An 18,247-nucleotide genomic window follows, 5' to 3' on the forward strand; every position below is an offset into this window, starting at 1 on the left:
GATATAAATTGTGTGTGTGTATATATATATATATATATATATATATATATATATATATATATATATATATATATATATATATATATATTGCGATAATATCTTAAAGTCATATCAGCCAGCCCCAGAATAAAGATGAGATTAGATAAAATGCAAAAAGGTAAAGTCTTCAGGCACCAATGTTGAGACACAGAAGAGAACAGAATAGCAAAATTATAGGCCTGAACTAACTTTTTCAATTGACAAGGCTCATGTTTGTTTTAATAGTGGTCTGTTTCCTTCAGAGGATAATCACTTTTTTGTTCGTAATTTAACTTTTTCAACTCAGCTCTCTGTGTTTATGTGTTCTTCGTGTTTTATCCTGTGTGTGTTTCACTGCTGGGCCACAAATTGCCTTTTGGAGACAGCAATTGATGTATCAATCAGTCTATCAATATAATGTGGGCCTCCATCCTATTGTGTAGCCTCTGCGCTGAGATCTTGTTTACAAGTTTTAAATAATAATTAGGACAAGATTATTAGTGCATATTTCCAAACAGCCGTCAGACCACATTTTCATCGGGGCTCAGTTCCAACCTCAGTGAGAAGACTGTCACTCCGACACCTCACACATACTTTCCTCCTCTTGACATTATGTGGGTGATGTGCAAAACCACCTCACAGCCTTTTCTCACATGGCCACGCCCCGGCTCCCTTTGATGCATCCATCCATCCACTCCCTCTCGTGCACAGCCGCTGTCCGACTCACACAAGTCTGAGCGCGCAGGCCAGCAGCTCGGCTCCGCGTCCCAGCGCAACAGGTAAGGTCCCGTCACTGTGTCTGTGCGCCGCCGCGGTTACACTGCAGCCCCGTCGGAGTGTGGCAAAGTGCACGCCTGCAACTTCTCAAACCTCATCACTTCACTGTTAGTGGGTTGTCACGAGAGGGCTTTGAAACTCCTGGGTAGTTTTTCTTTTTCTTTTTTTATGACACTCTCACGCAGGCTTTTTAAGGTTCAGCTGCAAACTCTTATCACATGCTTGGTGAGTTTTTTTTTTGTTGTTGAGTTTTTTGCTCAGTGTTTATTGACTGTTAAGTGAATGTTTCAACTCTATTCGGTTTGCTTGTTGTTGTCATGTGTAGCCTATTCTTTTGGATTCAAACTTCACTTTCGTTCTGTTTTCATAAATAAATAGTTTCAGAATAGATCATTTCAGCTGTAGATTGCATGCTCCCCTTCAAGGGGTAGATAAAATAACAATTTATTCACAATTTATAACAGGTCCAGGGTTTGTTATATTGCAGGAAATTTACTAACTGTAAAGAGTGAATGGAAACATTCAAATGACTTTGCTTTATGTCACAAGTGTTACCTCTATATTCGCCTAAAGCAGTTTGGTCTTTTCGATTGAGTGTTTATTGATAGTAAAAGTCAGCAAAAGATACGTAAGTGGAACTGCCTGATATAGAATTATTGTCTGTTTCTTTTCAAGTCCACCCTTCATGCACTTGCAGCCCATCATCTGAGCGTTACAGCACAGAAAATATTTGAAAATGCACTTAAAGGGAATAAGGCAGAACGAGGCTATTGAGCTTTTTTATTTTAAGCAGTGGAGATTGTCTCTTGATCATTTCTTGAGACAAAAAATCATAAAAAATAAAGAGGTTTTCATGATATTTTCTCTTGTAAATAATGTATTCACAGAGCCGTTTCTTGTGCGTGCACGCTCTGTGGCTTTCATAAGCTGAAATTCATCTTTCATGGATGTATCGCAATTGTTCTTTTTCTCCTTTGTGTTAACCATTATTACAATCCTGAGATGAAATGATACTGTAGACTGCGCCCCCGTTTATTGCTTAAAGATGAAGGATCTTTTTTTCACTTGACAGAGGACCTTCAAATACTGCAGGGTTCTTTGATTTTCTATTATAGTAATTTGAAAATGTAAAGTGTCATTTTGAATTTTATAAACAAAAAGAAAGAAGCAATCGTGTCTGTTATATTGATCTGATTATTTTTCCATTACAAATTGATACAGTTTATATTTGCTATCTACTCAAAAAAGCATAAAGAGACATAACATGCTGTTGTCATGACTGTTTAAATCAACAGGCAAAGAAACAAAAGCATTTAAAAGCAATAAGTGGCTCTAAATATGTATTAGATGTGTTTTTCATTATATATTATCTTACCTGTTTTCCATTTTTCTATTGTTTCAGAATAATTTCACAATAGTCTAATTCTGCAACGTGTGAAGCCCTCACCAGTTCTCTCAGTGAGGATGAACCTCAGTCATCCAGACCAGAGCATGCACAGCTCCAGTGAAGGCTGCCTCGAGGACGACAAACCTGATGTCATGCTGCCTTGCTTCCGCCGAAACATGTACGACGAGCCTCTGGCCTCGTACTCCAATGGATCCATCATCTCTCAGCTCCTCCGCAAGACAATCCACAACAAGAGGGCACTCGAAGAAAGCCATTTCTACCTTTCCAGCTCCACTGCCGCTGACTCCGGCCAGGAGGACCAGAGCAGCGTCTCGTCAAAGGACAGCACGGTGGAGGCTGCCTCTCCCAGTGCTCACGTTTCCACAGGAGGCAGCCCGGAGGGGGAGTATTCCATGACTGACCACCTGCAGGCTAAGAGGGCCAGAGTTGAGAACATTATCAGGGTCATGGCGGGCTCTCCCAACAGCAGGCAGCACGGAGACAGTGAGCGGTCCGACACGGACGCCAGAGACACCAGAGAGGCCCGAGAAGCATACAGGGAGAACAAACGTAAGCAGAGGCTGCCTCAGCATCAGGAACACAGTGTTGGAGGACCAGCGAGCAGAAGACCTGGCAGCAGCAACAGCGACAACTGCAACACCAAGGATGAGGAGTGTCACAAGCTGAAAGAGCAGCTCCACAGCATGCAGAGGCTCCTGCGTCAGCTCCAGGAAAAGTTCCTTCAAGTTTACAACCAGGAAGACCCGGAACACGACAGGGACGAGACAAAAGTTGATCATGACACCAGCATAGCGTCACACTACAACAGCACTGATGACGACTTTGAAAGGAAGAACAGCCGAGTGACAGCAGAGTGTAAGGACCGAATGAAAGTGGTTGGTTATCTGGTGCACCAAAGAGAGAGTCAGAACCTTCAAGAAACCTTGAAGCAGGAGCTCTCCAGGGCTGTGAATGACTGTGTGGACAGGGTGTTCAAGAAGGTGTCCGCCACAGGGCTGGAACTGTCCCCTCAGCAGCGCATGTGCTCATCGCCAGAGATACAGATCAACATGGGTGTTGACAGGAAGAGCCAGCAGGCCGGCTCCACCCAGGAACAGCCCCAGGCTGAGGAGGCCTCAGTGAAACCCCGCTCTCTGGAGTACTATGAAAGCTCCGAGGCCAAAAGCCCACAGGACCAGACAGAGGCGCTGTCACTCGTGGTCCGCAAGCCGGCAGTGACCCCTCTGAGCTCCGTCACCCCAACAGTGAAGAGGCCCTATCCCGTGCACCAGGCCCCATTTCAGTTCAGCTACAGCACCCCTCTGCATGACACCCAGATCCTAGAGCATCTCCTTAAGTACGGGCCCCATTCCAACTTCGGGGGCCTCCCCTGCATGCCCCCATCAATGGACCGCACCTCCCCAGACTCAGTAGACCTGCCCTGGGACGCCATCGCCATGAGGTCCAAGGTGACATCCAGCCACCTCGGCCACCACGGTCGTCCCTCCGCCTTGGGGGCAGTGACAGTCGACAATCTGTGTCTCCCCCACGTCAAGATCGAGTGTGGTGAGCTGCAGAGCATGGCTGAGCGAAACCCCTACATGTCCCTCAACATATCCTTTACTTCAAAAACAGAAATATTAGCTATGCTTTTTAAATGTTTTTATTTATTTTTACATCCTCTTAAAGCAGGAAAAAACAAAATATTGTTTGATAATGAAATAGAGTTTTTTTTTTTTTTTTACATATGTAGGTTGAAAGTAAAAAAAAACCGACTACATTTTGTTATGAATGCATTTACTTAATACTCAAAAATATATACCTGCGCAAATTGAAAAACCTTGCTATCACATCGTACTATTCCCTACTATCTCCATTAAAGTAGGGTTTGTTTTATGATGGCTTATATATACTGTATTCATCCTTTTATTTTATACAAATTCTCTATATTTCAACTCCTCCATGTGAACAATGGCTGGTTGAGCTTCATTGCAGCATGGGCAGTTCCAGTAACAAACTTCAAGGAGAATTTTGTCTTTGATCTCGCTAACCCCATGGAAAATTACAGCGTCTTCTTTAATCTGAGCCGAGTAATGACTTTAAGTTTAGAAAAAGACAAATAAAAAGGAATACAAGGCTTTGATAAGAATTGCCAGGAACAAAAGCCAATTTTTCAAAGGCAGAGAAAGCATCGGTTTCTGTTTCAGGAAGCGTCGTTTTTTCAGACTTGAAAAGGTGCAGGATCTATTTCTCCATCATCAGAGTGATAGGGGTGCATCTAAAAGGTCACATCTGAGTGCTGCTGGAAATCAAAAGTGCCTGCCAACCACAACACTTGAGCTCTTGTCTTGAGCATTTGTTGTTGGATACCTTTTTCAATACGTACATGAATGAAATAGAGTGCAAGATAACAGTATTTCTGGGCTCATAGGGACTCTTAAAGGAGCAGGGGTAAAATTCAAACCCTAGAATTTTATTATTTACAACATTAATGAGGTAATGATACAAACTCAAAAATATTTATTTTTCCCTTTACTGAATAAACAAGCTGTTCCCAGAGGAAAATAAGGCCCCAGAACACTGTTTGAAGCTAGAAAGGTGGCAGGGTCCGCCACATATAAACAAAGTAAGACAGTATGAAACTGTTTGTTTTTCGGTTTATATAGGCATGAAAACGAAGACAGCAGGTTTATTTTGTTTGTATAGGCATAAAAAATCAGTCTGTGAAGATCTTTCTCTTATGATAAAAATTTCTTCTCCAAAAATACGTAGTGCACCTTCAAGTTTTCCATTCAGGGAAAAAACGTGGCCATTGTTTGGACCTTAGAGTAACATTTTTTTTTTTTTTTTTTAATTATGTGGAATATGATTTGAGTAATATCTGCATTTCTTTATTATTTGATGCCTAATTTAATCAACGTCAATTATTTTCTTCACTATTGCTCATTGTGATGTAAATAATCCAGGAATAAAATCCTAAACGAGTCACAGAAACATTCAATTTTGTTGATTCTCTCGTGGCGAGGCATTACAGAGAAATATCATGTGGTGCCTCTCAGGATTCGCTTTATCTTTACAGTGCAAAGAGCTCTGCTTCTCTTTGAACAATACCACATAAATCTTTCATCCCAACTTCCTTATTTCAAAGGTAGGGTTCCCTAATAAAATGTATGGTGTGGTGACCAGATAAGGAAATATTATGACCTAAGGCGTGGTGGTGGTGGACTACAGAGGAAGCGCTCCTGAGCGTCTTCATTGCCATAGGGGGAAAACTTGAGAAGGTATTGAATTTATTCACATGTGCAATAGGAGAAATATATGTTGTGATATATGTGGAACATATTTTACACCTTTAGATTATCTTAAATATATATATATTATCTATAATTTTGTACTTTTTTCTGTGACATTTTGACCAAATTTCCCATTTTTGCTAGAGGAAAATAATAATTCGGCAACATATGTCGTCTTTAAATCAAGTCAGCTCCTTTTTCAAAACATTTCCAAACAAGCTGTCTTAACTGCCAGGCATGAAGTGCCCCGCTCTCTAATTAAAAATCCCTAATCTAATTCGTAATTCTGTTTTGCCAATAAGCACATGTTAGGGTCATTATTGACTCACTGGTTAATGCCGAGCTGTTCTTTAGGGAAATTCAATTTAGCCGAAGATTGAGGCAACACAATACTCTGGTCTGCTATCACTTTGCACACAGCTGTATGATGTGTGTTGCGTTTAATTGTCAGCGTTTCTGCCTTAACGTAAACGTGAACATCCAGGAGGGCCTCACCCCGAGCCATCTGAAGAAAGCAAAGCTGATGTTCTTCTACACCCGCTACCCCAGCTCCAACGTGCTGAAAACCTTCTTCCCTGATGTCAAGGTGCGTGCTTTTTTTTTTTTTAACGTACAAAACAAATGTTGCTTTTTAGGATTGTTTGTCCTGCATTTATCGACTTGTCGGCGTGTGTTTGGGACTGAAAAAAAATTCAGCAGTGTGTCGGAGGAGAGAAAACAAAAACGCAGAGGGTTTAAATAACAAAGCCACTGAGCTGCTAGTATGTCCTGGGGGCAGAGGGAGATACAGGGGCATTCTCTCTTTAAAAAAAGCCACTCCAGTCAGCAAATGGAGTGACAAAGGACTCTGTAGGGAAGGCATTACTATTGAGTGTCAACAGAGAGTTGGTATTAGAGACTTGCGCGGCTGCAACCAGGCGGCGGTGAGCTGGCCCTAAACACAACATCCTGTGTGTTTTGGCCTTGGTCTCACGTCATGCCTCCTCTTCTGTGCCCTCTTTTTTTATCTTCTCTCTTGTCTCCTCATCTCATGTTATCTCTTCTCATTCATCCTGTTTACCGTAGCTTCCTTATGTATTATATTATGAGTATAATTTTCCTAATTATAGCACAAGCTCACACTCAAACCTCCTGTTTTTCTCCCCTTGAGCTTCTCTACCATTCCCTCTCCTTCCACTACGTCCCATGGATCTCCGAGCCAGTGCGGGCCCCTGCCCCTCAATCTGCTCTGACCCCCGGGGTCAGGGGGGAGGATGCTGTTGCTGCAGCCCTGCGAACGTCTCCTCCTTGCTTACAATCCGGTGGTGGGAAGTGGCACTGAACAAAAGAGCACCTAATCCCAGTGTCTGATTCCATCCTATCAGCCCGAGTCAATGAGAGGGAAGCTTCCTTCTGTCCTTACGCTGCCGCTTTCTCACCCACCACACCAGAGAGAAGAAGCGTCTTTGATGCCTGCCCAGCCCTTAGGCATTTTTTTCTGTCTTTCTGGATGAGGAGATAGAATAACAAGACTAATGTCAAGACTGAGTTTAGAAATACAGAGGCCTGACAGATGTTTTTTCACCCCGGACATTGGTGGGAAAGGATCAGAGCAATTAATGTCTCGTAGAGTGACAGACCATTTGGTGGCATTTTCACCCTACAGGTACCAAATGCAGGTTTTGAGTCGATTATGAAAAGGGTTTGGTTTTTAATTGAAAAGCATGAAGGTTAATTTTCTTAAATGTCTTTATGCTTTAATTGAAGTCTGAAATTAAATTCTGAAATTACATATTCCGTTCATCCTGAAAAGGATGAACTCTGCTTTCATTTGCTGTCATCACAGGCAGTCGCGGGAGTGTCCCTTTAATCCCCTGCAATAAACTTGTGAACGGTATTAAGGGATGTTTCCTCTCCATTTCCAGTTTAACCGCTGCATCACCTCCCAGCTGATCAAGTGGTTCAGTAACTTCAGGGAGTTCTACTACATCCAGATGGAGAAGTTCGCCCGCCAGTCCATCGTTGACGGCATCAGCGACGTCAAAGACATTACAGTTAGCAGGGACTCAGAGCTGTTCCGGGCACTGAACATGCACTACAACAAAGCCAACGACTTCCACGTAAGTGTCATCCGTTAGTCATTCATTCTTTTGTGTTGCGGCTTGCATCGAGATCATTCTAGTTGATTTCTTTTGGCTTATGAGGTTTTGTCAGAAGTCGAACGGGTCTCGTGATGTCCATACGGCGTGGGACACATTAGTCATTTTTGTTCAAGAGGAAAGAGAGATTTTTAGTTCTTTTCTTCATCCCTGCTCCAAAAGGTGGAACATCTGAAATACTAATAAATATTTACTTTTTATTTTCTCTCTACATAAATTGGTGATATTGTTAGGCTCAATCTTGAAACAAAACATTTAATATTGTGGGAAAAAAGAAAACTAAATAGGAACTTAAGGGAAAGAGAGAGTGGGTTTGTGTGATAAATAGGAAGCTACAGCCAGCAGCCTGTTAGCTTAGCACAAAGCTTCATGCTGACAGCAGGTTTGTAACTGCCCTGACTACTAATGTGTCAGCTCCAGTGCTTTAAAGGAGTAGTCTGACATTTTGCTTTCTGATGGCAAGATAGACAAGAAGACAGCTACCACTTAACTATCTGAACGTTAAATAATCTTAGCTGTAGCTTCATAGGCTATTTAACGTACAGTTGTGAGAGTGGTATCAATCTTCTCGTCTAACTCTCCACCGGATAGTGAGTAAGCATACTCCTTTAAAGCACTGAAGTCGATGCATTCGTCACAGCAGTTAGTAACCTGCTGAAGCATGTCCTCCTGTCAGCGATCATGTATGTCCATGTGCTGACCTGTTGTGTCACACCGCACCTGTGGCTGGCCAGCCTTTACAGCCATTATCTAAACTCCAGAGTGATGCTTTATCAAACTGTGGGAAGAGGAAGCCGCAAAATCCCACTAAAACAACTCAGGATTAGAGGACCAGCACGCCTGAGCGAGGCCGAGATTGCTACTGATGCGGAATGCTGAGAAAGACGCTGTGGATTCCGAGGGAGAAGGCCGTTCGGTGGGAAAGGGACGGGACCGTTTTCTTTACCTTGGGACCAAGACATTCCTTTCCCAGGGATGCTTTTGTGTCAGGAGATGAGGGGAAAGAAAAATAACTTATGCCAACAACTGTTGTGCTAACCAGTCAGTGGATGGGAAACAAGGGCTGCAGGGCGGTTTTCTCCCAGCACCCCTTGCTTCTAGACTTTTTTTTATGGATCCTGCTGTAGCTGCGGGTCACTCCCAGACTCTTACTCCATTTTTAACCTTAATCCTATCGACTCTTCCAGTTTAATCACACGGGCCTTATTCTACCATTCCAATTATTCAATACGATTCCACAAATTAAGTTTTATTAGATAGAGCTCATGTTTGTCATGGGTCCTAATTTAAGGGGTCACACACTATAAGGGGTGGGGGGGCACTCTGTCAGTCATTTGGAAGGAGACACACAGATGCAGCAGACACAGATAAAAAAGCAGTTTCAACGTATAAATATAACACAATTAATTTGTGTTTTGAAATTAAAATGATACCAGAATCAAAGGATGGTATTTACACTGTACTTGGGATGAAAGCTGCATTTTTTATTAATGAAACGTATTTATTTTGTTTTACACGATGTAAAAAAAATGAACTTTAACTTTCTTTTGATAATATATGTATTGTTTTATATGAAATTGATAACATTACTAAATAACTAGCTAAAATAATATTTTGAGAGAAAAATAAGCAGAGATATTATGCTCATTTTCATGTTCACCGTCTTATTTTGAGTTTCCACTAAAATAGTTTTACATGATTTAGTGCTCAAAAAACACTTTTCTCATACTGTCAAGTGCAGCAGATCTGTATTCCTCCTCTGTCTGAAACGCTGTTCTTTAGCTCCAGCTCTTAAAGGCCCGCCCTCCTCAATACTCAATCTCCTCTGATTGGTCAGCTCGCATGCACCCGAGCCAGCAGCGCTAACAACAACAAAGCAGCTGTTCCTTTATTAATTCTTACATGACGAACTGGCCACTAGGTATAAATTATGCAAATGTTTGACGTGTGGATGTAGTGTGATGTCACACATCACTGAATTACAAGGGAGACTACTGACGAGGCATTTCAGGAGCAGTGTTTTCTGTGGGAGAAACCAGCTTTAGTTGGCTCGGACGTTGGGCTTTTTAACCTTTAAAGATCTTTTACATGTACAAGAACTTATATAACACACTGAAGGAAAGTAAAAAATAATGTCTCCATTAACATTTTGCTATGATAATCTTTCTTACACAAGTTTATTCAACCATTTACAACTGAATCCAACCATCTCAAGTCTTATATCATTTAGTTTTAATCTTCAGCTCCTGGTCATATTCTTGGTTTGATCCGTAATCATGGTTTGTTGGGTAGCATCCCTGGGAAGAAAGCTCACCGGTGGTTAGTTTGGGTTCACAAAAAACAAGACTAGCTAATCAAAGAGGCCTCTATAATGAAAGTTAATGACTGCAGCATTGCATTCATTCTATGTGTGCAGAGAACAAAGAGACCAGCTCCCTTTCATCAGTTTGAGTGTTTGAAGAATTGCGCTACAGGTCTTCTTTTCATATGTTTTTCGACTTTGAGAAAACTGAAGACGGATTGTAGCACGGCTTTACATGACACGCGTTAATATGTCAATATGAGAATAAGGATTTAACCAGATTGACTTCAACCTTTCTGCTTTTCCCCCTCTTTCTTTACAGGTTCCGGACAGATTCCTTGAGGTCGCTGAAATCACCTTGCATGAGTTTTACAATGCCATCTCTGCGGCCAAAGATTCAGACGCCTCCTGGAAGAAGGCCATATACAAGGTGATCTGTAAACTGGACAGCGACGTTCCCGATGAGTTCAAGACGTCTTCCTATTTATAGGCCGGGGCGGAGAGTTATGACAGTGAAGGCATTGAAGTTAGTCACTTGACAGTATTATTTCATCTTTTCTTGTAGTGCATCTTAGTGAGGTGAAATGTAGATGTTGGATAATAAATCATTTTGTAGATCTGTAAAGACATGCATGCACACACATGCACATGCACACACACGCACGCACACACACACACACACACACACACACACACACACACATGCGCGTGCACACACACACACACACACACCATTTTATCTATAGTCTAAAATGCTGTATGTGCTACTTTTATCAAAAAGCAGATTAAAATGAAAGCTCTTGTGGTTTATTCTGTTTATTAGTGTTATTACTTATATAATCTGCCTCAACACATTCAGAGTTTGTAGGTGTGTAAAAAATGTTTACAGTGTATTCATGCTTTTTTTCGATAATATAAAAATGATAGTGTAGCCTGATGAAGTTGAACTGGAAGAGATTTTTGGCAGTTGCTGTCAGTATTACCTTGCTTTAATTTCCTTATTCGTTCCATAGCCTTGTGTGTCGTGTAAATGTACATGCGCCACTGTTGTATGTCACATAATATTCTTTAATTATGTTGTAAACTATTAGCTTCACAGAATGTGCACGTGAAAATAATGCTAGTGACTGCCATGGGTTTTATTATCATGTATAAAGGTCATGTAAAGTACAATCATTTTCTGATAATTTCCCTCACAGACATTGTACTGGATGATTATTGAAATTAAAGATGCACTAAGTTATAATATAAAACTTGTGTGTTATAGTTTTCTTTGGCATGACATTAAAGGGGCTCTACTGTATTTAGTTTTGGGGATGAAATTCAAACTCAGAATTGTTATGTTTACAATATTACTGACATAGTAATACAAATTCCAAAATATTTAACTGTAATAACAAGCTGTTCATATCGGAAAATAAGTCCCGGGAACACTGTTTGAAGCTAGAAAGGTGGCAGGGTCCGCCACATATAAACAAGGTAAAACAGTGTTGTGTTGTCCTTTAAGGTCAGTTTGTTTATTCGTTTTATACAGTCATAAAAATGAAGAGAGTTTGTTTATTTAGTTTGTTTGGGCATAAAAAAATCAGTCAGTGAAGATCTTTCTCTTCTGATTAAAGTGTCTCCCCTCCTAAAAAAACTGTGCACCTTCAACATACAGCACTTTAAAGAAACAAGACACACCAGGTGAACGCTTTGTTTTTGGCCGCAAATGTCCAACTCCCTCTATGAAAATACTGCGTGTCACTGCCGAGCCCCTAAGGTGCCTCTAATCCACGTCCAGCAGCCAGCTGTTAAATGTCCCCCAAACTATGCTGTTCACATTGTTCACCGAAGCCAATTCAAGTCAACTTTCTAAGGCCTGCATTCATTGTGTGACCGCTGCGGATGCAGACAACTGCCATGTCTTAAAAACAGCCACAATGCATTCCCTCCTAATGACTAATGCCCGAGGTGACCTCATATCACAGTTGTGCCACCAAAGCAAAATTCCACAAACCCGTTGACGCTTTCTTCCAGGCACCCGCTCAAAGCACACTGATCGCACATGCATGCACACACACACGCACGCACGCACACACTCACACACTCACACACAAGTTTGGTGATGTCACAAAAATCACAGATGAGCTACTTTTGATGCCTTGGGCTTAACATAAAATCACAGCAGTGAACTAAACCCAAAGAATCAGATTCCAATCATGTATTTCACTCTGAATGACAGCACATACAAACTGTTGTATGATTACATGTCATTTTGTCTCCTTAAACTTGAACAATAAGGCAACATGGTGCCTTTGAAATAAAAGAATAAAGATATTTATGCAGCATGCAACACAGCGTGATGCAGCTCTGTAAAAGGTGTCCTGTCGCTGTGGGAAATTACATTCTCACTGCTGAAAACCAAAACATTTAATTGGAAAACCTGTTAGGTGCCCAAGCACCAATTACATCAGAAATGATAACATTAAGGAAATTAAAACATTAGTTGGATTGGTCGATGACAAAGACTGGAGACAATAAACCTCACTAATCTTTTAATAGACATTTCTTTTCAATTAGATCTGTCTTCTTCAGTAAATTGATTTACATTCTCAACTCAATTAAAATGCCTCTGGTCGGACCAAAGTGCCTCGCTCAAATTAATTTGTTGTGTAACATTTTTCTGAACAGGACTTGGTCACCTCTGATATAATGAAAGAAAACAAAGAAAATACCTTCAGTTGTTTAACTGCCTCTGGCTGACAGGGCCTCAACTTAAACAGTGCCAGATGAAATTACGTTCTGTATTAGAGTCCCTGATAAAAAAAGGAGCATGCGTTGTAATGAAGGTGAAATGAAAAGCAAAAAGCAACAGGACGTGATCAAATTTAAACAAAAACACTGTCTGAGCAGATGTTTTGTGTTTAACCCCACAGACAGTCACATTTATACAAAGTGCAGCTTTCGATGGAGCTGTACTTTTCTCAGTCTCACACTGAAAGAGGCAAAATGAAGAGAATCTAAATCAGAGCCAGTGGCTCAGTTCTTGGAGATGGATGATCAAAAAAGGGTAACAGCATCATCTAGTGAATCTCTGCTGTAATACACACAGCTCAGCTCGCCTCAGAGCCAATTCATTCATCTCTGACAGTGCAAGTGTCATAGTCTTTCCTGTTTTTAGTTTTTTTTTTTAAAGATTTGAGGCAAACAATAGCCTTCTACCACAAGTTAATCTACACTATAAATCATTACAGTCCCCCTCCAGTCAAAAGTATGTTTTTTTCCTTCTTCCTACAGTTGAATGTTTGAGCTTCACTTGTAGATCACTGTGTGTGCAGAGTTCCACACTAGAAGGATGATTTCACATTCACTGCTAGGAGTGTTAATTTTTTCCGTGCTCACGGAAAATGTTATTTTAAGAGGCGGGCTTATGAACATGATTTGTGAAATCACAAATAGTTTGAAAGCCAAGTTAGGAACCCCTTGTTAAATATTCAGCATACACAAGTGCGATGAGGAAGCTTTCAGTGCACAACTGAATGGTTAAACTAGTGAAATGAAAAATATTTGGATGTTCATACATTCTGCATTTTTAAAGTTTGGAAGGAACTGGTGCCATTTTAATGATTTTAATGTCGCTACCATAGTTTTCTCAACAAACCACGTCAGACATGTATATTTTTTAAAGATTCTATGCCTTAATACATATGTAGAGGGGATACTTCCTTCAAATAAACGAGTCTGTCATGTACTCAACCCTCCACAGAGGGGTGCACTTGCCACTGCATGGAAGCTGAACTGCAGTTCAGTCTTCAGGACTTCAGGGATGTGGACACCATGAAATCTTTTTTAATAATTGTCAACACACTATTTTATATATTTGTGAGTTAGAAAAGAATGGCTGATTGTGCACAGTCAGTGCATGTGTGTGGTTTTAATAACATTAATGGGAATATGAGCCCGTGTCTCCTCTGCAGGGTCCTGGAGAGACAAAGACAGGATCAAACCTCCCTGAGCTGGAGGCCCTTTTGTCTCTAGCTCAGGGATGTTTGATCCTGGGGGACCGGGGGCATTGGGACCGTCCCTGTGTTTAATCTCCAGCTCATAGATACAGGCTTTTTGGCAGGCTCGCACTGGGAGGGCGCAGGGAGCAAAAGGGAGTGCAACTTGAGAACGGAGGCCGCTGACTTTAGGCTGCCCTTCAGACAACCACTTCTTGGTGTAGTTTGGTGTGATCACCAGTAAATCTTTATTAATTTTAATTGGAGCCCCCATTTAAAAGAGCAATTAAAGCGGATTAATCGAGCCCATCCCGTATAATGTCTTCTGTTAATTAGTTTGTCAGCACTGTTTTAATATCGCTTAATGACTTCATATTTCAGGGATGACATTAAAGGGATGCTGAAGGAAAAGAAATGGCCTTATCACAATGCGCTGCTTTAATGGGAGATGTCCCCCGCCAGCGGGCAAGGTCAGGCCTGGGGCCGCTTGGGAGGAAGAGGCTTCAGGGTGGCACAGAGGCAGCCACCTCCAGGGATACACCGCCTCACTCACACTGCCACACAGTCAGTGTTGTACATACACTCGCCCTCAGCCACTGGATGTACAAATAATTTTGGGGGAAAGGGAAGATTGCGTTGATTCTGTTATTTTGTTGAAAATACCGGAGAGATATTCAGATGAAAGCAGTGCATTGCATCTCAGTGCATTTATTCACATTATTTTGTCCCTTTTGCCTTTTTTAAGAGTGGAGAAATAATCTTAACTCACTGGACTACAGAGCAGCTTCTTTTCCCAGGCTTTAAGATGCCTCACTTCATCCTCCATCCTCCAACATAAGCATACTTTTATTTTCATGAAGTACTAATTATTCATCCCTTTATGTCATTTTTGTTGTAAAGGGACTGCTAAAACTTTGTACCTTCAAAGTTTAGGGGAAACTGATGTGATGTAAGTGTAGGCAAGTGCTTAACGGGCTCCTTTATCTACACATTTTGTTCACTGTACGTTTTTAAAAGTCCCATCCTACAGTTGAGTGAGTGAGCTTCTCTGTGTAGATCGATGTATGTGCAAAGTCTGTTTTTACATTAATTACTCACAGTGTACATTTTCTCTGTGCTCACTGGAAACCTGATGATAAGAGGCGGGCCTAGGGAGCTTGACACAAATAGATTTGAAGCCAATCCTGGTGCACTCTTCAGCCTACACATGTGTGATGTGGGAACCTAAAACCCCCCCAAAAATATTTGTGTCATATAGTTTTAATGAAGTATGGGTGCCATTTTGCAGATTTCGATGTGGCAATTATAGTTTTCCCCCTGTACAAACCACGTCAGACACACGTTAGAGATTTTTCATATATGTGTGGAGGGGAGCTTTAATCTAATTTCCTTGGTACTTAATGTAGATTTTATATCGGTGTCCTTTGCCACACAACAGATACAACAGGTGGATGTTTAACATAAAGTTCAGCTCCTTACACAGTGTCTGTTCATCAGCCTGTGATGCTCCTTCTACAGTGACACCGATCCAAAGGTGGCCAGGCAGCAAGAAGTTGATAAAAACCAACAGCACATCCTCCTTATTGCAGCCCTGGCTGGCGTGCATCCCTGCTAATTTGAGTGTGCCCTCGCACCTCCACTCTCCTCAGCAGATTCATAAATCTCATTCCCATTATCCCGCTAATTAGCCGGGATTACAGGAGCATGTAATGCCCCCGCTTCCCAATAGATTGATTGGAGGACGGTCTCTTTGTTTTGAAATCACATCCTGATTGATGTACAGAGCCCTAGTTTGCAATTGTAATGGCCCAGATGTTAACAATCAAATGCGTTTCCGCTCCAGGAAGTAACAGTCTGTCATGGAAGAGGAGCCAGCCAAGCGTGTAACGACACATCACAGGAGTGTGGGGAAGGAGGGACTGCGGAGGAGGGGATGGAGGGATGGAGGGGGGGTTAGGTACTGGGGCCGCGGCTTGAATTGCTGCTGAGAGAGGGCACAATGTCCATGCCCATACTTCTATCTGAACTGTACTCAAGATCAGTGCTTTTTTTTTCTTTTTTATAGTGTTTTGAGTGTGTTTTTTGGGTTTTCTAATGCTGTATTCTGGATCTGGACTTGTTTTTTATTGCTTGAACTGGCCCCTCGTTCAGTTTATGGTCGACCTTAGAGGCTCACACGAGCTGATTTTAGTGTAGAAGAGGTGCAGGAGCCTTTTCCAAAACTTCATCAGCTCATTAGTGTTGCAGATGTTATCAGTGCCAGTTTCCTCCTCTGTCAAATCAATCCACTTTTCTACAGTAGAGGGCACTATTGTCTAACCAAACCGGCTCCTTTGCCTTCCTCCTCATTCCTTTTTTTCTTACCCTTCACCAATAAATCACTTTCCTGGATAGTTAATGGATATAGAAGCAGATCATGAGTGAGCTATCTGTGGGGCGATAATTTAAGTGAAGATCCCCACACTGATTGCAGTGAAAGGTTATTTATTTCAACAATAATGCAGGACACAAAGGGGGGAATCTGGGCAAGATTACCAGCTAGGGTACGCTAGAGTGCTCATCTCCAATGGAGCAGCGTGTAAATTGGGTTCGCTTTCCCCAATGAAAATACAGACTGCAGTTTATTTCAACTTTATGCACATGGAAGGCTGCGCTTCCCTCTCAAGGGTGGCTGGGGACTAAGAGATGGTTGCGCATATGAGGGGAGGGTGGGTTTAGACCTTGAAAAATGCCCCTTTTGTCCCTGAGTCTCCAGAAGGCTGAACTATTGAGGTATGGTCCCCCATCCACTAGTTCCCACTCTCCTCTAATTAAAAAACATGATGACAATAAGGAAATGGTCTAAAGCATGTTGGCCTGAATAATGGACAGAGTAAGCACAGGCTCCTAAATGGGGCCGAGGCAAACTCTTTGTCTTTGTGAGCTTTTGTGTTTGTAAGTGTGCTTGTTTTGTCCACAGTGGTGCACGGGCACTATTGATTGACTGGGTTGGTGGACAACTGTCCACAGGGCACAGAAGCCAGCTCGGCTCAGATACTCCAGTTCTCCCCTCATGCAGAAAAATGCATGATTTAGGCCCAACTGACATGTCTAAAAAGTCCTGGAGAGAGCAGAGGAAATAGCTCCATATGCTGCCCCATGTGGTCACAGCATCCTGGAAGTATGGCACCGCTTACTGTGTGGTTCTGCATCACTTCCAGTATCCTCTAATCACCGGCCTCCGCAAACAATGCCACTGGTAAACACATGCCGCGGCGCAGTGCAGGAACTTAAAAGCCGCAGCGTGCGACGCTCAGCGGACTTGGGTGTAAAATGTACACTTTTACATGTCTGTCATGCTCCAGGCTTTCAACTATGCTGTCAGTGAAGATATGCATCAGACACGGATCCAATGCTGTGTGAGATATAACCATTGGGTAAAGGATGGGAGCCCTTGAGCTGCATGATAAGCACTGTAACAGAGACATAACATATGTATCTATGCTATGCTTTGCTTAACGCTCCAGCAGGCTTTGGCTGACTTTACCTGGGGTGGCAGGTGTATTCCCCCTGCTCAGGAGTGAGAGGATCAGAGCATCAGTGTCTGAAGTAGAGTGCAGGTATGGAGAGCCAAGAGAGGGGCGTCTTTAGGACTCCAAGGTTTAGACTCTCCAGGGGCGGATCTCTTTTCCCAGATGGGCCTCCCGAATCATCAGACTCCGTCCTCAGGGTGGTGGAGGCTAAGCAGCCCTCTCACTGTAGCCCTCAATCCAGATGGGTGGAGTGCAGGTCAAATCGTCCCAGATGACTGGCTGGGGACATTTGGGTGGCTAGTCCCAGGGGGACGGCATAAGAAAAGAAGGAACCTGCCCGAGACTGGCAGCTGCAGCTCTCCCTCCTGGCCTAACACACCCGAGGGTGTGCCTGCTGCTCAGCTTGTGCCCCAGTGGCATGTGACAAATGGTGACATGCTTCTGCTCCCCTGCTTTGTTAGATCGGTGGCCCTGATTGAAAGCAACGCAGCAGTTATCGCTCAGATCCATATGTCTGCAGAGAGGGGGCAGACTCATCTGCAGCTTTAGCGAAAACGCTCAGACAAATGAAAATAAAGTGATATCATTCCAGCGCATAAACGTATGCAATTTTCTGCAATAATGGGGCAGCGGAGATGATCATATGCACTGCTGTCATTTTATTTACATATGGATGAGTCCATTTTTGTTTTTATGCACACCACTCTCTTCATTAAAATGTGCAGCTGAAGTCATTCAAAGAAGGATCATATTTCATGGAGGAGTGAGGAGAGTTCCAAAGGATTCTGAAGAAATAAAACAAGGAAGGAGACAACTGAGCCAGGCCTTCCACTGAAG

General features: G+C 42.3%; 1 protein-coding gene across 2 annotated transcripts; it reads left to right on the forward strand.

Annotated features, from left to right (window-relative positions):
* The first annotated feature begins 709 nt into the window (after positions 1 to 709).
* Positions 710 to 11,143, forward strand: prox2 (prospero homeobox 2). 2 transcript variants are annotated; one of them, XM_030443313.1, is made up of 5 exons: positions 710 to 797; positions 2,198 to 3,795; positions 5,954 to 6,061; positions 7,380 to 7,574; positions 10,238 to 11,143. In XM_030443313.1, the coding sequence occupies exons 2-5, from the start codon at positions 2,260 to 2,262 to the stop codon at positions 10,403 to 10,405; spliced, it is 2,007 nt and encodes a 668-aa protein (XP_030299173.1). In that variant the 5' UTR covers positions 710 to 797; positions 2,198 to 2,259; the 3' UTR covers positions 10,406 to 11,143. The 2 variants fall into 2 exon arrangements, with proteins under 2 accessions (XP_030299173.1, XP_030299174.1); XM_030443314.1 differs by lacking the exon at positions 710 to 797 and adding an exon at positions 819 to 1,020.
* The last annotated feature ends 7,104 nt before the right edge of the window (positions 11,144 to 18,247 follow it).

The sequence above is a fragment of the Sparus aurata genome, chromosome 16 (genome assembly GCF_900880675.1).
Source record: "Sparus aurata chromosome 16, fSpaAur1.1, whole genome shotgun sequence".
Lineage (NCBI taxonomy): Eukaryota > Metazoa > Chordata > Actinopteri > Spariformes > Sparidae > Sparus > Sparus aurata.

Bases quoted from the DNA above. Each gene is read 5' to 3' on its own strand.
- prox2 (XM_030443313.1), top strand. From the start codon at position 2,260: ATGAACCTCAGTCATCCAGACCAGAGCATGCACAGCTCCAGTGAAGGC. The intron at 3,796-5,953 runs ATATCCTTTACT...GTAAACGTGAAC, and splicing joins ACCCCTACATGTCCCTCAAC to ATCCAGGAGGGCCTCACCCC. The intron at 6,062-7,379 runs GTGCGTGCTTTT...CTCCATTTCCAG, and splicing joins CCTTCTTCCCTGATGTCAAG to TTTAACCGCTGCATCACCTC.